The 25307-nt window shown below is 36.8% G+C and overlaps 1 protein-coding gene across 1 annotated transcript in view; it reads left to right on the forward strand.

Annotated features, from left to right (window-relative positions):
- The window catches only part of DNAJC1 (DnaJ heat shock protein family (Hsp40) member C1), a 108857-nt gene that overhangs the window by 79121 nt on the left and 4429 nt on the right, over positions 1-25307 (forward strand). Inside the window, exon 9 of the mRNA XM_082479027.1 lies at positions 14305-14424. Within this exon, the coding sequence (XP_082335153.1) occupies positions 14305-14424 (120 nt within the window). The remainder of the gene's footprint in view (positions 1-14304; positions 14425-25307) is intronic.

Raw genomic sequence — 25307 nt, forward strand, 5'->3', positions numbered from 1 at the left:
AGTAAATGAGAGGCAAGGATGATAAATATCGCTGAAGTGGCATTTTCACAGGATCCAAAACGTAGGGATCAGAAAGAATTTGCAGTCTGTGGTACCAGCTTGTAGTGCAATTCACTGCTGCTCTTTTCAGCTTTTTAATGTGAATTTGAAAAGTGCAGACTGTTGCAAAATAGTTACTTTTCTTGGTATGAATTTAGGTATCTTTAAATTGGAGAATGAAGTTAGCTTCAAATAAGTCTAGTTTTAATTTATAAATGTAAATAAATATTGATGTTTCTATATTGTATTTTGCAGACAAACCAGTTAAAATCTGGTTAGATTCAGCATCTTAACTTCTTTCACAATGCACAGTGCTGCTACTTTCCTTTTCTTTCTGAGGCCATGACTACAGTGAGGTTTGGTCAAATTTATTTATAGAAATTGCCCAGAAACTATAATCTAGGGTAAACTCTAGCAGCTAAAAAGGAACTGAACAATGTGAGAGATGTTTGGCTTTTGTTTTCCCAATGAAGATAAATATGTAACCCTGCCTTCCCAAGGAATGATTTAATACTGGTGACATAAGAATTTTGCCACTTAGGAATTTTCAGAGAATCTCAGTCTAGTTATTAGCCATTTTCTGTATAGTTTTTGACAGGCAGAATGCGGTCCTGAAAAGATCACCTTTAGTCTTCAAACCCCTCAGTTCAGCACACTTGAGCATGCAGTTACATTAGATGAATAGGAGTTGCGTCCATATTTGAAGTTAAGTACACTTTGAATTGGGAGGCATATTATTTGGCCTGAACTGTTCTTTATAAAATGCTTCTGGTTATTATATTACTTACCCAGACCTGCAAAAAAAAGAGAGCACTCTTTAATGATGGCACAGTGTGAGAAATAGTACATTGCAGTTGAGATTTGTTTGTCATATTGGTAATGGCGCTTCCCATAATTTCCAAAAGGCAGAATTTCTTAAATACAGTGACTATCCTGATGCAAATCATGAAGGAGTGGAGCTTCTCGCATCATTTGCAGTTGACTACTATGGAAAATCTGTGTTTTGCTGCAACCTTCAGACTTTCACAAAGTAAGCATGCATTTACAGCATGCATTTACTTGCAAAGGTAGCAGGTTTATGTGTTGTATGGCATCAGATTTTTTTGCATAGACCCCTTTAGGAAGCATCAGCATTCTGGCCATCCAAAGTTCTCCCACAGGTCTTCTCTTTATAATCATGAGATAAACTATGTGCCTGGATTCGTTATTTTGTTAAAACGCACATACACATGAACACAGAAAGCATAATACTTCAATTTTTATTATTTACTAGGTGATACTTGCAATTCACATTGGAAAATAAGGATTGGAACAGCTCTATAAAGAAAATAATGTCAACAGAGAATCTAGGTAGTAAGTCAGTAACTTCTAGTGTGTGTGTGTTTGGTTTTTTTAACTATGCTGGTCTCAACTGGCTGTCTTCTAGTAACTGCAATATTTTGCTGTGTTGGGCTTTTTCTTTATTGTCCTCTATCGCCAATATTACATGACAACTTGGACTGTTGGAAAACAGAACTGAAAATTAACTTTAGTACAGGCCATGGTCATGCTATTTTCCAGGTAGCCCATTTAGGGTCCTAAATGCATATTGTTTCTGATTCTTGCAGGCATATTCTGGTGGAACAGATTTTTTTTTTTTTCTTTTCTTTTTTTCCCCTTTGTGGTCAAAATTCACAGCTGCCTTGAGCCATGTCACAGTATCTGTTAGGTTCTAGGCTAGATACCATTCTCTATTTTTGTTCTTTGCCAAAGAGCAGTTGTGTGTTGAAACCAAATCTCTTAAATTTTGGTATTCTGCTTAGCAGAATTTTATCATCTTTGGACGTCTTGTCCATTTGAAGAAGGTTGCTGGATTTTTTCATTTGGGTTTTAACGTACTGATAGACCTAACTTGGTAAGCCATACTTAGTATAGAATAAATACTTGAACATCACCGGTGGAGATAATCGCTCTGTAATTGTGCGGTATGTTTGTGCATTTTTTGGGATGCAGCTTACCTCCTGCATTCAAGTTTAAAATGGCAAGAGAACAGAATATCCAGGCTGTTTTAGGGAATAAATGATTACTGGCAAAGCAAGATAGCATTGCTGGTGAAATAGTTTAGTTGCATTTGATGGGGAAAGAAGAATGTTATTTAGTCATTACCTGTGGTGTTGAAATAATTCTGGTGGAGACAGTTGAAACTATATTATGAAGAAAGGCAAGGGACAACAAAAGAAAAACTGATTTTGGATAAGGAATTTAAGGTGAATGAAGGTAGGAGAAATAGGTTGCCAGCAATAGACCAAGGTAAAAAAAATAGAAATAAAAAATCCAAAGGTTATTGAGCTAGAATTCTGATCTTATTATAAAGTGTGCCAGAAGTAAGACAGAAAAGCTGGACAAAGGACAAAAGAGGACAGCACCACAGAGCAGTCAGTCAACAGGGTTAGCAGTGTCGTAATATCTTGTTCATTATGACACAATCTGTGAGACTGAGGATTGTTTAGCGTATTGAATGTTTTTTAATACCATATGTTGATGTTTTCAAAATACCCATAACATGCCCTGTTATACTGAAGTGGATTAAAGAAGAGTATACAGCCCAATGCTGTTAAATATTTGACACTTGCTTAGTCTGCTTAGTATTTCATGAGACAAATAACCTTGCAAGGAAAAATACTGCTTACTAATAAAGACTAATCATATGCTTTAATGTATCTGCATGCCTTTGGGCTTATCTCCTCTAGAGAATTTAACAGCATGGCCAAGGATTTTTAATGTATCAAATAATTATGAACAAAGTTGCCACCTGCAGTCTGTTGAGGACTTACTACCCTATGCACTTCTTTACTGAAGTTTATGAAAGTTAACAAAATTATTTTCCTGAATAATTCATTGATCTATGTACTCTAGAAGATCTACAATTTCGTGTTCTCTGTCAAATGGAAATTATTCTTAAACTGCATTTAAAAATCCAAATACACTGGTGTTTTGAGAGAGAATTAAAAGAAAAACATCTATTCCTTTTCTTTGAGAATTTGTCTCCACATTAATGTATCACAGGCCAAACCTAATTACCTATTCAACCTATAGTTTATTTGATCTGCATGCCTGAGTGTCCTACAATCAAATTTACTGAAGAGCTTCTCACTTTTTTCTGCATTAAAACAATTGCCTTGAAGCAGCTAACAATTAAAAAATAAATGAGTTAACACTTTCTGCTAAGTGCTACCATTTAAGTTGTAATATGCAATTAAAAACTACATTTTAATTTCTGTTCAATTACATTGACTTAAATAGTAATTTTAGTGTTATATTTATGAACCATTTAATTGTGACATTTTTCCTCTGGCTTGCGTGATGGAAAAGTAGATAGAATGCAGCAAGAAATAACCTTTTTCCACTCATGGTTTTCTGTAATGACAAACGGAAAAAGACAAAATTAGCTGGGCTTTGTGTAAATACAACAGAACGATTTAATTTCAAAAGCCATAAAAATATGTCATCATTTGAATTATTTTTCACGTTTTCGAAAACTACTTCATAGAAGGAATATTCAGATTGTTTTATGGTAACTTAGGTGGGGATTTGAAACATTCCTGCATGTATTTGGTCATGTTAACAGCCATAGGTTAAAGAAAGCTTTGTATTAAGTCTAGAATCAAAGCCTGGTAGAACCTGAAGTGTGAAAATACTGTAGAGCAGCAGCCTTTTTCAGGTGTGTGTTGCTAGAGACAGATGCTTTACTACTTTTTGGCTTTAGCTTCTTTTCTAAAAAAAGAAGATGGCATTTGAGTTGATGCATTGCAATTAACTAGTTAACATATTTTTATGTTAATACTAGAGGGATCTTGCTATGGAGCAAGCTCCATATTAGAATGGATTAGGATTTTCCCTTCCCCTCTGAACCCAACTTCCTCCAAGTCCTAAATTTTAGCATGCTGAAAATCACTTTGTGTGAAGGATTCTCTGACTTCCAGCCTAAACTTATGGTAAATTAAACATCTGAGCGCTCATGTCCCACTTCTGTGATGTGTTAGTCTGTTATGTTCATATAAGTGTGGGTAGGGCTGTGAACAGGATCAGAAAACCATTCTAGATTAAAGAAAACAAAACGTGGCCTAAAAAGCATGTGTGTTTGTTTTTTTTTCTCAAGCTGGATCTCTGTGTCTCTGGATGGACCTTATTTCATCCATTTGGTAATGTCTTGCTTTTTTGATCTCTAAATCATACTGGAAGTTTGCAGTCACCCTTCTGTCAGTAAACTGGCTCTTTTTATGTCACTTCCAGTGGATAAGCTGAGTGGATGAGCTCATGTATAAATCGAAAGGATCATGCACTTTATTTAATGCCCTCACATTTGTATTACCAGATTCATAGAGTTCTTATATATGCTGATCTTTGCCAAGAACCAGAATTTTTAAATACCTTTTTTTTTTTTTTTGGTGTCCAAACCTGATGTTACCAAACAAGAGATGTTTGGTTCATGAAAATTTGTATCTTATGGCTGAAATGAACCTTAAGAAATATAGTTGTGTTTTCTCTTGTTAAGCAAGTTCAGGTATTGCAATGATGTGTGCCTTAATTAAATGCTGAATATACCTCATTTTGGTGAGGGGACAGCAGCTTTGTTACCAAGAAGGGTCCTTGGTGTCTTTTAATTAGACCATTGCTGGAGAAGTCATCACAGAACAGTCTTTCAATTCCTGTCCCATCCTCATAACTTAGCGTCTTTGATATAGCAGTGTCAGCATGACTGGTGGATCTGCCTAAGAAAGGAGGAAGAGTATAATGTAAGAAAAAATATACTTTTTGTTCTGGGATTTTCAAAGTTTGATGTGAATGGGCTAGCAGGAGAAGGCTGGCAATAAATTGTGATGAGTATGTGCTGAGACATGTACTAGAACTGTAGCTCCTGAAATGCCATCCCTCATTCCATAGGAAGGATGACTTCTGAAAACAAAACTCAAAACTACTAGAAATGGAACGACAGATTATAGGAGGTGGTGCCTCCATGTATATGTTGTGACTGCATGGAGGAGTTGTGGGATTTTTGGATGCATTTCTACACTGATTTTGATATATACCTTTTTTTTTTTCCCCCCCTTCAAGCCCTGTAGAATTTTAGGAAATTTTGAAAAAACTTTGAAAAACCTACTATCTTTGTTAATGATTTCCTAACCTATGAACTACTTACACCATCATCCAAATTTAACTGTTTTAACAGGGCTTTGTGATCCAGGATACAAGAATGGGCACAAATGTGAGTGTCCCTCTGAACATCAGGAAATACTTTTTTGCTGTGAGAATGACACAGCACTGGCACAGGTTGCCCAGAGAGGCTGTGGAGTCTCCCTCTTTGGAGAACAGGTATTCAGAAGCTGTCTGGTCATGGTCCTCAGCAACTGGCTGTAGGTGGCCCTGCTTGAGCAAAGTGTTGGACCACATGACCTCCACAGGTCCCTTCCGGCCTCAACCATTCTGTGATTCTGTACTGTTAAGTGGTATGCATTTACTCATTGACTTCAACTCCATTCTCAAAGAATGCAAGGGTGATGTCAGTTTTAATTGACTAAAAGTATTCTGAGAGAAACATCTTATTTGTCAAATATAAGTTATTTCTTTCCTGATCAAGGAAAACTGAAATAGAAATGATTTTTCAAAATGCCTCTCATTAAAGAAATCTGGGAGTAGGAAGTCCATTAGTTAATTTAGGCTTCTGATACTATTAGAGGACTGTGTTAGAAAGGAATTATTCTCTAACTTTAAATGAGGACATTTTTGCTCTGATAACTTTGTTCTTGGTTTTGTGTCCTTTTTGTATATGCTCATTTTATCTGTGTTTTATGGAATTGTCATTTTTATGTGTGATCTCTTTGAACCTTTGTGATCATGAAAGGGCTTCAGTATTTCAGTGAAGGCAACCAATACATGCTGCCGTTATGTGACAATAACATCTTTAGAATGTAATATCCATGGAAGATTTTCCATTTTTATAAGGTAATCAAAAAAAGAAAAAAATGTGAATACATTTTTCAGAAGTGCCTAAATCACTGAGGAAGTAACTTTTGATTAGAAGTCAATAACTTTTACCTAAAATTGTTATTGGTTAGTGTAGGAAATCCAACCAGTTTGTTTTGTTATACCCAATAGATAACATTTTATTTATTTATTTATTTCTTGTGGAAACAGCAATGATAGATGCTGGTAATCTTCTACTCCTGTAGTTTTGAGGTGAGATCTCCAAAAAATTCTTCCCCCAAACTTCTCTTAGATACAAACCAGGATGTTTTAATTTGTTACTTCATAATTCTTTGGTGGGTTTACTGTGGTTGGCTGCCACGTGGCCACACATCCACTCTCTCACTCCTTCTTTTTCCAGATCATTTAGCTTTAACCAGATGATTGTTCATATCAATGACCAGTCATTAACAAGTCGTTATTTTAGAGCAATTTGAGCTATATTGACAAGAAAATATTTTTATTAAAGTAATTTAGACATGTTTTTTGAGGTGTTCTTGTTCTGCAATACCTGAAAATTATTGTTCAGCATTCCCCCTACAGATTCTTTATGAAGAACTGGAACACTTTCAAAGAAAGTATTAAAAACTGCTCTTGGCTCTGAATTGTTGAAGTAGGAATAATGAGTAGGAAAGGGAAAATAGGAAATATCAGCTCTGAATGGCTTTTTGTAATTTGGGGGTTTACATGAAAAAAAGTGGAAAATAGACGTAAAGAGAATCTGTAGAAAATACTTAAGGGTTGGAAATTATATCTACTGGTACTTGGAGAGTGACCTTTTAACTTAGCAGATGCCTTCATGGGAGAAAATACTTGTTGTTAAAGGGCCACTCGGTCTGGGAGGCAGACACAGAAGGGCCAATGTCTAGAAGTGAGAGTCAGACATTGGAATGACTGTAGTATAATAGCAATCATCTTGTGAGTATACAGCTCATCCAGCACTTCGTTTCTAAGTCACTGTTTGCCACCTTTTCTGCCAGCTGAGTGATTACTACAGTTTTTCAAGTACCTGCAACTTTCTGAATATAGTCATAACTGTAAAACTTGTCTTACTGCTTCATGTAACTGGTTCTTTACTTGGTTTATATTTACTTCTCATCTTTCTCCCCTGCTTTTTGTCTGTCTGTTAGAACACAAATTTTTCAGTCTTAAGGTATGGCTTTTAAGTCTAGGAACAGCCTGGCAGCACCATGTAATACTGCTGAAAGTGGTGGTGGGAGCATCTATTATTCACTCAGGCTTCCTGCTGAGGTTAAGTAACCAGTATATGTATAGTTACATATAGATGCACAGCTTAGGAGTGAGAAAGCTCATTCCTAATAAATGAAATAAATAGAAATAATAAATGAAATAAAAGAAATAATAATTCCCTGACCTGTATTAGCTGTGAAACGTATTTGTAAATGAAGATTTTAGTTTTTTAAATGCTTTCCTGAAAACATAGGGAACCTGTTATATTGACATTATGGAGATATTTGCGTTTTGGTTTCTACAATGTTTAAACTCTCAAAGTAAACTTAGATTTTTAAATTTCTTTTTGTATTTAAAAATAATCTGTTAACATGCAGTTAGGATGGGTTAACATACTGCTTGAAGTTTAAAAAAAAAAAGGTCAAAATTGTATGTAAGCAATATGGTAGCGAGTAAAAGAATCTCAAATATACCCATTTTACTGGAGTTAAGTTATTCTTGTCTCAGACTAAAAAAAGTGAAGATAGCTGCTTAATTGGGGGGAAAAATCTTCAGAATAGGAAAGGATTGTGCAAAGAGCGTAAGATTTGCAAGTCAGATACAAATCCAAATAAAGGTAAACCCAAGAACAAAAAAATACTACTTTTTTCAAAGAAAATAGATGAAGGAGCACTGCCAGGGCTTTTGTTGAAGTACTGTATGATCAAAATATAAAGCAGTTTCAAGAAGATGCTCTGGCTATAAGTCCTTTTCACCCGTATTTACTACAAAGGTGTTTAGGGAGTTTTTGACATCATGTATTGAAGACAAGTGGGGAAGGGAGCGTTGTAGATTGAAGCATTCATCTGAAGTTGATAAATAAAAAATTGCTTGGAACAATAGTCCTCATCATTAGTTGACCTAAAAAGAACTCTAACATTAAATCCATTTAATACTGCTGTTAATATTTTAGCAATTACTTAAATGAGCCTTGAAATGAGAGATGGAAATGGGATACCAATTTCTGAGCTTTATTGAGGATTCTGGGAAATACAGACTGGTTAGCATGAATTCCATACTGGGTAATTTTTTGAAATTATGAAATGAATGATACTATTAGATACGCCAATTTTAAAACAATAGTAAAAAGTCAATGTGAATTTAGAGAAAAGTTATACCTTATTATTAGAGCTTGGATTTTATAAAGCTTTTGACAGGTTCTGTCAGCAAGACTTCTTATACAGACAAAGTAATGATAAGATGAAAGGGAAGATCTTTAGAGTAATGCTTAGTTAAAGAACAGGAAACAAATTTTTGTTATTGCAAAATGTCACTAGAGGAGTTTCATGTATATCTGCAAGGATCTGTTCAGTACTGGAGATGGTGTATAGCGTGGTAAATTGCAAGAGGGGATGCAGAATTATTCAGTGCAGCACTAACTGAAATGTCTGTGAAATCCTCATTCTGAAACAGGCAAGGTCTAGAAAAATCTCTCCTGAGGAGTCCTACCTTTTCCTACAAACTCTTCTACTGCAGAAAAAAAAAAAAAAGAAACCATACTGCTTACTGGTACTGTTTGGTTGCTTTTTTTTTGCTTTTCCTTCCTGTATTATGTATAGAGCCGTAGAGCAGGGCAAGAATATATTGGACAGAAGAATGAAAAGGCAGCAGGGTGTGGTGAGAAGTGAGAAGCTGCATGAGTGTAAAAAGCCAGCTTATAATGTTGATTAAGAGCAAAAATGGGATGATGAGGAGGAGAACTTCATCATTGGTTTTGTAACAGAAACATTCAACTTCATGACAAGGTGACCCACTTAGTGGATGAGGGAAAAGCTGCGGATGTTGTTTACCTGAACTTCAGTAAAGCCTTTGACACTGTTTCCCACAGCGTTCTCCTGGAGAAACTGGCTGCTTATGGCCTGGACGGGCTGGGTAAAAAACTTGCTGGATGGCCGTGCCCAGAGAGTAGTGGTGAATGGAGTTAAATCCAGTTGGGGGCTGGTCACAAGTGGTATTCCCCAGGGCTCGGTACTGGGACTGGTTCTCTTTAATATCTTTATCAACGACCTGGATGAGGGGATCGAGTGCACCCTCAGTAAGTTTGACACCAAGTTGGGTGGGAGAGTCAACCTGCTTGAGGGCAGGATGACTCTACAGAGGGATGTGGACAGGCTGGATCCATGGACCGAGGCCAGTGGTGTGAGGTTCAACAAGGCCAAATGCCGGGTCTGGCACTTGGGTTACAACAACCCCATGCAATGCTGCAGGCATGGGGAAGAGTGGCTGGAAAGCTGCCTGGCAGAGAAGGACCTGGGGGTGTTGGTCAACAGACAGCTGAATATGAGCCAGCAGTGTGCCCAGGTGGCCAAGGCGGCCAACAGCATCCTGGCTTGTATAGAGTGCGGCCATCAGGATTAGGGAAGTGATTGTCCCCCTGGCCCGTCACTATAAGAAAGACATTGAGGTGCTGGAGCATGTCCGGAGAAGGGTAACAAAGCTGGTGAGGGGTCTGGAGCACAAGTCTTCTGAGGAGCAGCTGAGGGAACTGGGGTTGTTTATCCTGGAGACGAGGAGGCTGAGGGGAGACCTTGCTGTCTGCAGCTACCTGAAAATAGGTTGTAGCCAGGTGGATGTTGGTCTCTTCTCCCAAGTAACAAGCAATAGGACAAGAGGAAATGGCCTCAGATTGCACCAGAAAAGGTTTAGATTGGATATTACGAAAACATTCTTCAGAGAATGGGCTGTCACGCATTGGAACAGGCTGCCCAGGGAAGTGGTGGAGTTGCCACTCCTGGAGGTATTTAAAAGATGGGTAGGTGTGGTGCTTAGGGACATGGTTCAGTGGTGGTTTTGGCAGTGTTAGGTTGATAGTTGAACTTGACAATCTTAAAGGTCCCTTCCAACCTAGACAGTTTTATGATTCTCTGATTCATGCTTAGGAAATGCCTAATCCAGGTTGGGAGCAGCTGTGAGGGAAAGAATCTCTGTCCTAGAACATTTGCTGCTGCACATGGTAGAAGACCTGATACTGAGACAGGTGAAACTTCATTCCTCTCTTCTTAGGTTCTCACTCTTCGGTAAGAGCTGTTGTCTACTTGTGTTCTGTGTGCATACCAGAGGGTATGCAACCAAGAGTTCAAAGAAAATGTAAGGATTAAATAATTCAATTAACTGTTTATTATCTTGGGTGGTTGAGGACTGAAATGGCAAATGTGTTCTTCTGTTTATTTATTAAGTTGTCAGTGGAATTCAGGGACCTTTACAGGGCTGTACATTTGGTATCTCTTTAGGGAAAACTATCAACAACTGAAATAAAGAACAGAATTAGTGAGAACCAGGTAAATATGGCCTGCATGGAGTCCTGAACGTTGCTTCTATAAAGGGAAGTCCTGCCTTAAACCCTCTGCACTTCTTGGAAGGATTAACAAATACGCAGGGAGAAAGTGATCTGATTGATAAAGTCCACTTGATTTTCCAGAAGGGTTTAACAAGGCTTGTAGGCTTTTAAGGAAAGAAAGCATGGGATTTTACTAGGACCCTTGTTCTACAAATGTTTGCACACGTATTTTTAAACAGATGATGCCTCTTAGTTTATTTTCGAGATCAGGGAGTAGACATGCTCAAATCAGCAAATCAACAAAATTAGATGAAACATAAGCACAAAGTCCTAGCCAGATTGAAAACATTATCCGAACTTCCATACAAGAGTGATTTTAATTGAATCTACAGTATATTGATGACAGGAAGAAACGATCTAAAGCTAAAATTTAATCGAAAAAAATCCAATTATCTCATATTGTCAAGTCAATATAAATAACTTTTAAAGTTTCTTTATAAACTCTCAAATACTAGCCACTTCCCAATTTTATCAATAAAAGGGTATATAGTTTTATACTTATTAATGTTAACAGGTCTAAACAAGTCAGACTTTTCTTCAAAAGAAATGCTATATTGTCTAAAAATCTGCTTTTAATGTAACTGAAAATGGAGTTGCTCATATTTTTTATAAAATCTTAATAGCGTAAAACTCATGCTGAAAGAGGTGGTATGGAATTGCTAAGTGCAGATGCACACGTAAGAGTGATTACAAACAATAAACCACATTCATATTTCTTTTCTGTCGAAGGTGCATAGTGTTTGGGGTGAACTAATCCTTCAATATTGCCAGCGATGTACGAGAAACCATGTTAAAGGATTATTATTTATGGGAATGCTATGAATTTTTCATATCTACACTTACGGTTTATTTTCATTTTAAAGACTGTAGACCATAACTCTGTACTTTTAATTGTGTATTCAGTATGGGGAGTTAATCCCAGAACGGGGCTTTTTTGATGCAAAATCTGAATGCTTGTGTAGTAACAACAGCTGTCCCCTCACCATGTGGTGTCTTCCATTGCTTTACTGTAGAGATGAATTTTGGCCTAGTGTTTCAGTAATATTGGACACACATGGTTTTAGGTGACAAAGCAGTATGTTTATGCATTCATTTGACTCTCGCAGTTACAGTTGGCTACAGATTAGAACAGGGAGAATACATTCACACCATGACCACCCTCATAGCTGCTTGTAGTAGTTGGATCACAGTAGGCGCTGTTGCATCTAAAGACACAATTAACTGTTGCTGAGGAATTGCAAATTCACAAAAGCTCTTTACAGCTTTAGCGGTTGAGAATGGATTTTCTAAAAGCTTTTTCAAAGATTTTCCAAGTTTATAAATGTTTTAGATCTTCACATTCTAAAATCACTGTCAGTTTGAAATAAGATTAACAAATTGATATTTTAATATAGCTAATTAATTCTTGTGCTGTGAATTAACTATATAATTAGCTACAGATCTACTGAATGATTGTAGTTTTGTCTGTTATTTAGGAAGATAACCTTATGACTTCTGTGATATTTACAAATGGTTAGTAAAATTTTGAGCACATAGGAAAATCAAAGCTTGCTGCAGAAGTCTGAAAATAAAACTTAACCATAAAGCTTCTGACACGTGTACATCGCTGAAAGGATCATCTTGATTTCCGTGTGTAATTGCTTAGATATGCTTTGGATATGGGAAGAGAGAATAGCTGTGAATTTACTTTCAAAACAAAACAAAACAAAAAAAAACAAGACACCCCCCCCCCCCCCAAAAAAAACACACACCCCCAAAGAGGGGAAAAAAAACCCCAACAGTAAACTGCATATTAAGGCTGATCTTTGAGGTATGAAATGTCACTAATTTTTGAACAAAAGGCTTTTAACCAAAAATCTTAGAAGAATTCATTACTTAAATTACAGTGATGAAAATTTGTATAAGTAGATCATTAAGTTCCCCAAATCTTCCCTTCTAAAAATCTCTGAGAAATATTTTAGTATCAAATATATCTATGGAGTATAATATAATAAATAAATATATGGAGTGTATTAACTTCTTTAATACAATAAAAGTAATAAGGTTATTGTGCGATGTGGAGATTTTCTATGTATTTATCATTTCTTTGGTAGGTCAGAGTGTAATTGTACAATAATGCATGTAATGTATGTGTGAGATCTCTCACATACACACACGTTATTTAAGCGTCTTGCGTTTGAGTCATCATAGATAATTCATTTTACACTTGTATTAAAAACTATCCGAATATGAATGTCTGAGGCTTTCAGCATTGAATAAAGGACTACATGGATCCAAACTAGGACGATTGATGAAATCCTTGCTACTATTGGCTATTATTTACTGTCTTTTAAGTGGCAGGTTGTATTTATGCCAATTTATCTGCTTCAGGGAACACTCTTGATAGCAGAACAAAGTGAATAAAAGTAGTTTGCTTTGCAAATGAATGCAAATGGTGGAGCCTTTCGGGAAGCCCTTTAACAGGAGCAATGCACTTTGATTATGAGTGAAGCTGCCATTTGGACATGGTGAAAAGAGCACGCTTGAACCATTGATTGGGGGAGACAGTAAAAAGTCAGGAAGGGCCCCGTTAAGCTCGCAGTGCGGCAGGCGGATGTCAGTGTGGTTAGAGCACAGTGGGAGAATGACAGGCAGGATTAGTGTCAGGGAGAAGCTTTGCTGTAGTTGTGGAGATGGTCCCTGGGGTCACTCACCTCTGACTGTTGTTCTCTGCTGATGGCTCTGTAATGCAAACTGCTTGATATGCGCCTGTTCATTATCGGAAATGGTGATTAGAAGAGGTATGTCATAAAGAATTCCGTAAAAATGAGGAAAATGGCAAACTACTGGTGGTAACAAAGATTTGGCTCTGCGGTCGTTGCCAAAGATGCCGCAAATGCCGAAGACGGTTACTGCGTCTTGCCCTCCAAGGCAAGCAAGATTTCAAGCCTTAAACTGCTCTAATTGTGTGTTCCTTGCTTTGTTCACTTTTATTTGGCCGTTACAAAGACAGTTATTTTTAACAGGTTGTCTTATGTAGTTAGAGCAAAACATTTTTATAGCTTTTGGTTATTGGGTGGTAGAAGCATCCGGTTTGGTTTTGTGGCATAACAGTGTTTGGGGGGGGGGGTGGGGGTGGGAGGGGTGTTCTTTAATAGTCTTAATGGAATATTAGAATCAACAGATTTCATTCCTGAATCATCCCAGAATGCTGAAACATAGGACTATTACAGTAACAAAAAGTCAAAATGACTGTTCTATTTAGAGCTTTTTTTAAATAGGAAAAAAATGTAAAAATTAGGCTATTTTCTTTGTCTTTGCTGAAAAAAAATTACATGTGCAATTAAATAAGTGTCTAAAATTTTGCATTTTAAACTGCGATTTAATCTTGAAGTACTGTTGCTTTTTATCTTTACTGCGTTTTATAGTCTTATGTATATTGTATAAATGTTGATAGAAATTAAATGTGTTGATGTATATAAGATACAAAATGCATTTTTTTGAGTGTTAAGGATTTTCAGTACCTTACTGTTGCTCTGTTGTTTTTATGCATTTTTGGCAACAGCACAGGGAGATGGTACCCAGACACTTGAAACTATTAAATTTTTGGTTTACATGATTTGATTAATTCATTGGAAGATTTTTTTTCAGTATATTACCTTACAAAAATATGTCCAATATCCCAGTGTAATGAATGTTTTACAAATGTTTTACAGGCACCTGAATGGACAGAGGAGGACCTCAGCCAGCTGACAAGAAGTATGGTTAAGTTCCCAGGGGGGACCCCAGGTCGATGGGAAAAGATTGCTCACGAATTGGGTCGATCAGTGGCAGATGTGAGTTCACTCAGATTTGCATTGTATAGAGAGTGACAAACCAGAACAAGACAGGCAGTGTAGAAGGCAGACATATATGGGGGCCGACATTGTCTTTTGAGAAAGGCTACAATCCTTTTAGGACCTGGAAGTGAACCATTAACTAACTATGCAAGAAGCAGATGTCAGCCAGTCTCTCCCTCCGCAATTAACAGCTGTAACTGATCAGCTGGATGGGGGATTCTGGTGCTTGCAGACTCGAGCTACTGTAACCCAATAACAGAAAAACAATGCACTTCGAGTTTTGTAGCAACCTCCTTTCACTGCAAGCGAATGTTTGTGTGACTTGGTTAAAGATTACATTTCTGTTTCAAGCCAGTCCTTAAAAAATGTAGATGAGCTAATGGTGTTTAGACAGGTGGTTTCCATTAATTAACCCAAATATCTTTACAAACCTTAAAACGAGTTATACATATGATACTGTTTCAGTCCCTTTTTCTGGATTATAGCATGGTTAATAACGATACTGTGTAAAATGATTAATATCCTTGTTAATTCATACTTTATAGTATTGTACCAGATATCAAAGAAAGCTCGTACTAACGTTTTTTAAGTGTTATGATCTTAAAACCCTTAGGGGCTAGGCTGTAAAAGACTTTTCCTTTTCAAGCAATAGATCACTAGAACATGATGTAGTGTCTGCTGAGGACCATTTGAAAGCCTTTTCAGCTGACCCTATTTTATAGGCTCTGGAGGGGTTAATGAGAATAATGTTTAAATCTGTCGATGTACATTTTGAGATTAGATGTTCTTTATTTATTATATTTCAGGAATTATCTTAAATAATGAGAAACAAACCCTCTGGCTAGAGTGAAATGTGACCCATTATAGGCTTCTGGGTAATTTGCGTACTTAAGTGTCTTTTTCCCTGTTGATATGATCACAAAAAGATATTTTTAGAAGTTATTTTTAATGATTTAATGCATCTATACAGTTCTGTTCCTCACATATGCTAGAAAATAAGGCATTTGCATTCTTATCTTTTTAGAACAGCACATATTATTTGCAAATAAGTGGATGTAAGCAAGAAGTTACTAACCTGGTATCCAAATGAAATTGTCGTCTTTTGTTTGTTCTGTTTAGTGTTGTTTATCATACTCCTGAAGTATTCATACTACTGAAATGGAGTGACTTTATTAAAAAGATGTTACATTTTACTTAGCAGATATTAATAGCAAAAATATTTCACATAGCTTGGTAGTATGCAGTGTGCATGGGAAAGATTTTTTGAGATTGCTTTGGAAAAAATTATGAATTTGGTTATTATTGGTGATACAAATATGTGGAATGCTTTCACATACACCCATCACAAAACTCACACTATCTTAACACTGCCTTTTGCACTCATGTTCTGCTTTATTCCTTGAAGCAGGTGTAAAAACATTCTTTATTAAGAATCCTTTGCATAATATATTTGGCCACTATAGTTGCACACATCCAGTACTGGTAAGAAAAAATTAAGCTCTCTTGCTTCTTCCTTTAGGCAAGAAGTCTTGAGCAACATGCTCTTCAGTGAATTGGATAGAGAAATGAAAGAAAGTTGTACGTTCTAAGAGCTGTCACTTTCCTGTATGAAAAGGAATTTTCAGGGATGTTTACATGTAGACAAAGGTCTGAGTGTAATCTTTTTTACTTCCTGTGACTTCCAACTATATGATTAATGTAAGTGTTCTCCACACAAGTTTTTGCTTCTCTAAAAATTTCCCACTGCTGGTAATGCTAGGGCAGCTTTCCTGACATAGACTACTTATTAAAGTTTCTGCTACTTTTATCATTTGATTGCAGTGAGTTACCGTGATTAGATTTTAAAAGAAAACACTTAAAAGCTTCCTGGAAACTTCTCTGGATCTCAAACTGTTGTTGTGTCAGTATCAGAAATGTTGGAACAGGGAACTACTTCAGATATATCCGTTCGTCTATTGAACAAGATGTGTAGCATATCCTTTATATTTGTTGAAGGTGACATAGAATAGCATCTACATTTACAGCAAGGATTCTTATTTTACTTGAGCATCACCATAGTTGAATAAGAAATGTTACACTAAAGCTTCAGGAAAACCTTCTGGTTTTGTTAAACGTTGTGCACACAAAAAGAGGTGTGCAGGCAGTGTTTGCTGCCCAAACAACTGTTGCCTGTTTCCTCTGGGAGGGGTACAGGGAGGTAAGTTTTGGTGTAGGAGATGCTGTTTTGAAATAGCTTGTGTAGCAGAGTTTGGGAATCCCTTGCTTACAGCTAATTTAACATTAATAGACGCTTCAAAATATCACTGTCTTGACTATCTGACAAATGTACTAAATCTTAAAAACCAAAAACATTCAAGGGCAAATTTGAATTTGTTTTTCCGACGTTTTCTGTGACACAGCAAATACTTTTTAAAAACTTAAGGCCACTTTGTGCTTGTGTCTTCTCCTGTAAAGTATCAAGAGCAGTAAGGCTTGGTTTTCCTTTCACAGTTAGAGAACTATAGCAGAAAGGATTGACAAGGTACAGCGTGCTTGTTTCCATGTGATTTTAAGCATTCAAGCCCTTTTTAATAGTAGGTTAGCTAAATAGGTGTTAATAAAAACAGTTTGAACTAATCCAGTCCAAAATGATCTCTCCCTTGTTGCTTCTGTCTCAAAGTCATCTTCTTCAGCAAAAAAAAAAAAGCTTAGAAACATATTTCAATACTTCTTAAAGAATAAACTGAAATCACTCATATATACCAGAAGAGCATCAGTGAAATTCACTGCGTCTAACAACCCCAAAGAAATTCCATTTTAGATTGTCTTAAACTTCCTTTTTCTTGAGAAGTATATCCCTACATCAAACTATATTCATTTCCACTGGCAGTTTTTAAGCCGGAAGAAGTGACTTGAGGAGAGCGTTCCTGGCTTTTGTGAACTTCTCACCTTCATGGTGTTGTTTTAACTTAGTTTTCTGGGTTTATTTGTTGTGGAGGGTTTTTTTTAATATATTTCTGAATTTTTCTCCTGGCATTAGGTTAATAAGTTTTCAAACAGTATGAAGCAAAGTTTTTCATGCTTGGAGCTTTAATACTGCTTTTTCGCATATAAAGAAGGCCCAAAAAGTTTGTGTCTCCATAGAGATTTGTTCAGCTTGGAAAATTCTTCCTTGATTTTGCTGGAACGTGGCTTTGATACACCCAGAACCTGGTGAGCCCATGTAAATCTTACAAAGCCAAGAACTAAAAGTATATTGGAAGATCAGTAGGATTCAGAAAGGTCAGGATAAGTTAGAAAAATAAGTTGCAAAAAATTGGTTGAAATTAAAAAGACAATATATGCAAGGGCACACAACAAGATGGTGATCACGTTCACAAATAAAAGATGCCAAACAACTGTCTAGGGGTAGATCTTAAAAAGCAGGAGGAACATGGAGATATAATGAGCTAGCTACGAGTCAACAAATAGCGAGTTCTTATGAAAAGGGCAAGCGTCTTACTGAGAACACACCAACAAGAGGATGGGAGAACCTGTGTCTCCATCCTTAGGTTTTGTCTAGTTTTCAGTATTGCACTCAAACATGTGTTTCCATATGAAGAGTCCAGATGAGAACAAAAGGTCTCTAAAGTGTGACCGACAAGGAAAGATTGTGAAGGAATTCATGTTGTTGAACTGAAAGAAAATACGAACTGAGGATATAAGTACTCAACTACATAAAAGGACACCTGTAAAGAGGAATACATCGGTTTTATAGGGCAAAAAGTAAGTTACCCTAAATTTTATCACAGGCTGCAGAGCTAGACATTGAGGGGCAATGAATTACAATGGAGTTGATAAAGCAGTGGAATAAGCTGCTGTGGAGTCTCCACATTTGCAGGCCTTTGAGAACAGGTTAGACAAACATCTGTGAGAAGCGACATCAATGTAGTGATTCTGCCTGGGGTTAGGTCCTTCTCTTCATATGGTCTGTGATTAGCCTAGCAAGTGCAAGCTATCTAGGAGGAAAGGGGGAGGAAACAAAACCGTCCCTACAATTGGAAGCACGTGTAAACTCTTTTTAAAAAATGTAAAATTAAAGCCAGATAGCCAGTCACCATAGTTGGTTAGTAATCACTGCATATATCTTAGCCTGACTGTTCTTAAATTCAGTAGTTCCTAACAAAGTGTTTTTACAGATGTTTTTTTTTTTTTCTTTTCTACTAATATTCAAATTGGGGTTTTGTATACATTTAAGTTTAACTGTGTTATTTCCCAAACTACTGCACAAATAAGGATTGCTATAAGGCCCGTTATATGGTTATATCTACCAGATTCCCTGTCCCAACAGGTACATCCACACGATGTGAGATGCAGGCCACTGGGAAAGCGCCAACCAAAATCCAACAATGAACAGCCTTGTCCATGCTACAGTGCCCCTGAGCTCATTCAGCAATACTGTTTCTATTTATGCTGCCTCATGTGATACCAGCATAAATATGTTTGCAACATATTCCTATGCTTTTCAGCTCAGAGCTAGGTTAAGCTTGCAACGTGGTGCAGACATACTCTAAGAAGGCTCATTACTTTAACTTTTGTCATGTTAAATGTAGGATATGTTTATCTTGTCTCTCCTCAGGAAGACATCTTTTAACAGCCAACCCAAAATAGATGAGGTTAAGTTGTGCTCATTTTATCAGTATGTTTAATTATTTAAATTGCTAATTGTCATTTTAATGTGTGCATATTGGGAATTTAGCAATCTTTTCCCATAAAGATGATTTTCAACTGGCTTAGTATAATGAAATCTCATTGCTTTCACTACTGAAAGCTTCTACAGCTTTTTAAGTTATTTTTATTGCAGTTGGCTGGTGTTATAAATTAGAATTTTCAAGTATTTTGATTATGAAAGGGAAATGGAGTTAGTTAACTCTAATCAGGGTTTCTGCCTGCTGACCTGGTTACCTGTACTGCTGCTCTCTGTCATCCTCTAAACATCTGTTCTTTGACCCATTTTCCTTGCTGAATTTGTTGCTCCAGGGTTAGTTCTCATTCCTGTCCTCCAATACTTAAGGAAATAATTGACCTTTTAAAACAAAATAAAAAAAGTTATGTTTGAATTTCCTAAGCACTGTGAACACCCTATAACATAGTATAAATAATGAATGGAATGGAGTTTCAAGACTACTATTTCTGCAAAAATTGTATTGTTTGATTTGACAAATGCTAAGCCTTATGAAGATTTATAATGATTGTCAGCTTTTGCTGAATTCAAAAATTGAGAAAAAGCACTTAGATGTGAAATTATAGAATTATATTGTACTTGACAATACCTATCCTTATAGATAAAGAGTTAAAAAAAAATATTTGCTGAAAGGCATAAATTAATTTCAGTAACTACAAAGGACGTTCAAATTGTAAAAATAACAGAGGAAGTAAAAGCTGTCTGGCACGCCAAACAGACTTTAATGTGATTATTAGGTACAGGTTTTTTAAATTAAAGGCAAAGAGATCTCAGATTTCATACTTGTGAAGTAATATCGTTCACTTGTCTTACAGGATTTAAACTGATTCTGTTTGCTCCCGCAGTCACTAATCTCATGCATTTGTGTTGCAAAACCAGACTGATTGGGATTTGCTGCTTGTATAGAAAACCACTAAGATAGACAGCAAAACAATAGACAGGTGGATATATTTTAGCAGACATTCTGAATTATCATGAAACATGAAAGTGTAAAGTTCAGAGGGTGCTTATTTTGTGGTATCTCTCGTATGTCCAAGCAACAGTTTCAGCCTTTAAATCTGACCGCATGAGTTCACATTCCTTGTACTTTATATGCCATTCTAAAATAATTTCTTATTTTTGACAAATGTAAGCTCATTACTTTGCCAGCAAGAAAACATCTATATGAGAAATGAGCCATATGTAAAAGTTCGTGAATTTATTAGGTTTTTTTGCTTCTGGGGATTAAGTGTTTTCCTAAGTCTGTTTTACATTTCATTTTGTATACTATGTCTGTGTGAACTCAGTTACTGTGCTCTCCAGTTGTGGATATTCTGAAACGTTCACCCTTAGCAGCTTGCATATATTTATGTAATCAATAGTTCTTCCAGTTGCTTATTGAAGTATAAAGACCTAGCTCTGGATCGAGGTCCAAAAGAGGTTATGAATATCTAAGACGGGATTTAGATTGTATGTAGGTCATGTAGATCCCTCAATATGAGAGTGAAATCTTCAAAACACCTGTCTAATCCCACAGGCACACCAGAATGTCTCTGTTGGTACTTGGAGGAGGGGAAAAGGTGGCTGCTGTTTACAGTTCCCTATTGCACAAAGTTTTCTTCTGTGCAGTCCTACAGTTGCCCCTACAGTTTTTGCAGAATTGGGCAGCCCAATATATGTTGTATCCAAATGCAAAATGGATTGATATCCTTCTCATAGAGTGCAACCAGTGCATTCTTCTCACTTAAAGGAGAAAGTTTTTTACAGAATACAGTGGGACTCCAACTTTTAATTCAGATAGATGGCTTGTGGAGTGGTCAAGCCAGTGCTGCTGCAACTTTTCAGGGTGGCTTGAATTAATGCAATGTCCCATATACGTCTTGGTGAGCTGCATTTGAATTCCATTGCAGAATTCAAGTTTTCTGACTCTCAGGAAAGGTAATGCATTTTGCATCAACAGTCACAAAGATGTCCAAGCCGTTCTTGCAATGGGCATTGGAGCCAAACTCCTCTCTGACATGAGTGCCCATAGTATTGAGCTAAAGACTCTCAAACATGGATTTTAACTGACCAAAAAAAAGCCTAGTATGAAGTCTCCAGCATCACGACAATTCTAGTTGCTGAGTTCTTCCTCTTTCTGTGTCCTGAAAAAAAGGAGCAATTCTTCTGCTGCTTTAAATTAACTATTTGGGCACTCAAACTGGAGAGAGGCTAGGGTTCTACATCTGGTGATTTAGGCTAAGTTTGCCTTTTTTGCAGGCCACATCTTAAACTGCCTCATAATTAAACTCATGGTTGTTTTGGGGATTTCTGTTGAGGTAGCTACCTCTTCTCCATCTGCTGTGGCAAAGTTCAGAATCACACACGGCTTCAAAGTCCATAACCATAAGAAAACTGTTGGTCTGAGCAAATTCAGTTAAATTCATAACATATTTCTTATTTCTTCTTTCAAGAATAAAAAGCATTTTGTCCTTAAAATACTCATTTGCTATATTAGGATTAAATTCAACATGTAATTTACACAGTGGATAGTCTTTATCCGCTTTAGTTACATTATTACAGACTTTGGGGAATGTCAGTAACAATCTACTAAGCAAACTTATAAGCAGTGCCAAAACAAAGGTACATCTTCTGATATGGAATATTTCACTTAAGAAAACTAGTAAGTTGCAAATTGCGGTACTTGCAAAAATGATTTGGCACGATGCTGCAGTATTTGAAGTTTCACCAGTCTGTTAAAACTTGAAGACAATTTTAGCAGCCCTTTTAGTGTATGTAAGGGAAGGCAGTTTATAAAGCAACAACTTTTGAGTCTTTCACATGAAGATAAAAGAATGGGTCGTTACTGTTGTCTGACTTGGGTCAAAGAGTTCTTGGCACAATTGTGGTTGCTATGAAAAAGCTATTTAGATCTATCTAGACTGGAAGAACAACTTGGTACAGCAGTAGCATTTTGGTTATAAGGGGAGAACTTCAAATTTGGCAGTTTATTCTGTGCTGTTCTGGAAGTTTAGTTCCAGCAAACACCTACTACTTTGACAAAGCCAGGAAGGCATTAAAATCCTTCTGTGTCTGGCTTTCCGTTATGAGAAAAATGTCATTATACCTCAAATTTGCCTCAAAGATTGAAGAAATTCTTCATTGCTACATAATAGCCTCAACTACTCACAGGCTGTCTCCACATAATTTCTTCCCATAATTCCACAGATCTTGGCGTTTTTGCACGACATAACTAGACGGAGATAACAACTGGGTGAACAGAACACTGCTACTGGGACAGCAAATTTCTGACAGTTGATGCTGAGAAACTGTGGCAGCTTTAGTAAATATTTGGAGAACTCCTGCTCAGGAAGATGCTAAGAATAGTAAAACAGTTTTATCAGAACCTCTATTTTTCAGTAGCACAATAACACGTCATCCTTCCTTGCAAGAACGTTATATGCATTTGGGAAGCCAAGGAATGTGGGTTGTTGCTTCCTCTACAAACCCCACAGTATTTTCTCAGAATGTTGTCAGAACATGAGAGATTTGTACTTTTGTAATTATCTGGTGCAATCCTAATCAAAATGGTATCCTATTCAGAGAAGGAAGGTAGATTGTTGCCCACAGAATATTGCCAGGAGACAGCAAAATGGCACAGGCTTCAAAGCCCCGTTGGCACGTGCCTTGCGAAACTGGGCTGGTCTTGGTGCTGGGAGGGTCGGCTGAAGTGATGGGCAGATGGCTGCTGCCATGGAAATGGGGAATTGCTCTTTATCTTCTTGCAAAAGGGCTGTTTCTCCCTGTTTGGCATCAGTAGGATCACTGTACCCGACTTTACAGGGTTTTCCCTCCAGGTCTGTCACAATTTTCTGCTTTTTTTATGCCTGCCTTCCCTGCAGGATGAAAAGCAGCCTCTCAATCATGTAACAGCAAAATTTGCTTTTGCCTGGGCTACTGAGAGTCTTTTAAGCTGACTCTGAATAATATTTTTTTTTCCTGTATAACTCTGAAGCATCGATTGTCCCATCTGAAAGAGGTGGCGGGTGTCCAGGGTAGCAAGAGATTGAACATCTGGATGGTCACGATGAGGAGTATTTTTACTGCTAGATGTCTTGTTGAGTAGCAGCTAGTCTTGTGATCTGGACTAATTGTCAGCAGTACAGGAGGAAACCAGCTCTGTCTGGCTTTCATCTCATAAAATCATCCGATTAATCCTACTTGCTTTCAATAAAATCGTTTTGTAGCTGAAGAGCTATTGAAACTGAATTCAGAAGGGAGTTCTCAGAAGCAAACTGTTTCTGTGGCTTCTTTCTGTACATCCCATAGTAAGGTGGTTTGATTTCTACTTCAGCAATTTGCTTGCATCCAGACTTTTTTTGTTCCTTTGGTCATCTTGCTCTGTCCGGGAAATTCTGTTTCACTATGCATGTGATTACCTGACTTTATTTGTGACTTCTGTTATCCCTGTGGACTGCAAGGATGCCTAGGTTATTTGGGTATAGAAACAGCAACGTTTAAAGTTGATTCCTATAAAATAATGCAGTGTGTCTGTTGAGTAGTACAAACACTTGCAGAAATATGAGATCCACCCTCTTCTGTTTTAAATCAATTTCACAGTCTTGATCCTTATTATTTAAGATGTCCCCAGACCCAGGATTTCTTAAGGGCTGGCTAATACTCTGGTGAAAGCTGTTGTCAGTAACAGCAGGCTTTTAGCACAACTTTTCACTGTCATGATGAAACTCATGATTTAATATACATGAAAACTGCAATTTTAAAGCATTATGCAGGAACAATCAGCAATTATAAGATGAGTAATTCTATGACTGCTTCATACTTTGAATAACAGTATTTCCAAGTATGTTACCTGTTACCTAATGAAAAAGTAATAATGTAAGCAAGTTATTATAAGCAATTTAGTAGAGAAAGCAATGGAGCAACTTACATTGCATTTGTTTTAAAATCACTGTTAAGAACTAGCTAGTAGGTAACACTACTCACCACTGGAGAGGAAACTTTACATTTATTTTAAGGATGTTAGAAAGTATGGAGGAACTGGCAACAAAAGAGTCTGCAAATTTGAGTGGCAAGAGCAATGATTAAACTCAAACAGATCAAACTGAAATACAATTTCATATGTTCCATAGGTTGGATTCCTAATAATCCGTAGTAGTTTAATACTGATATGTTATGATTCTTGCCCTGTGTCAGTGTCTTTAATGGCAATGAAAGTTGAAGCTGATGGAAAAATAAATCTTAAGTCTAAATAAGTGATACCTGAACTCTTAAGTGAAAAGAGCTGGAGTAAATATGAACTGTACATAGCACCTGGAAAAGGACTTGCAAAATCATCCATATGAAGAAGAAAGCTGACCAAAAAAAAAAAAGAGAATAATAGATAAATAATCTTCTCATGTAACCTATGAATGATAGTAAAGCTGTGAGTAAGAAGCTTGATGAGTTGTCAAGCTTATGTCAAATGAAGGTGCTTGTTCAGTGTTTGAAATTGTAGATTTTCAGTATCTAAACTATACACACAGTTGTTATTTCCAGCTTACCTGGTGAATGTTCAAATTGAAACTCTGTAAAAATACGGACAGATACCATAATGCCTTCAAAAGAGAAAGTCTTGGAAATAGTCAATGTGATAAAAGAAGTAACTTACTACAAATGCTACATTTGAGTTCACCAGCTTATTATGGCTGAAGTTATCCATAATAACATAACCTATGGCAAGACTGTTACCTCTGAACTTTTTGCATGTAGGGGGAAATGTGAAGTGCCATTAGGATCTAGGAATAAACCAAAATCCTTCACTGTTCTGCTGGAGGGAGCTGGTTTAGATTCTAATTTAATTAGATGTAATATGCAGCAAAATTTATATCTATTATGGGATACCTACACTAACCTAATTTGGGAAGGTCTGTCTTATAAAGGAAACTTCAATCCAACGTATTGATTTACACCACTTCAAATGCAAAGTTTATGTTGCATGTGTAGTCACAGTTTGAAAGATAAAATGATAATTGCCAACCTCCGAAAACATCAGAGGTTCAACATGGAGAAAACCAAACACTTGCATTGAGGTAGCAACTCGGTATACCTGTGTCTGTCTTTGCTTGCAATTTTGTTCAGGGAATCTTTTCTTCTTTTTCCTGCCTTCTTGCCCTTATGAGTAGTGTGTAAATCTTTGAAAGAAGTACTTAAAAATAGCAGA

Source organism: Vanellus vanellus (assembly GCF_965231255.1).
Source record: "Vanellus vanellus genome assembly, chromosome: 2".
Classification (NCBI taxonomy): Eukaryota; Metazoa; Chordata; class Aves; order Charadriiformes; family Charadriidae; genus Vanellus; species Vanellus vanellus.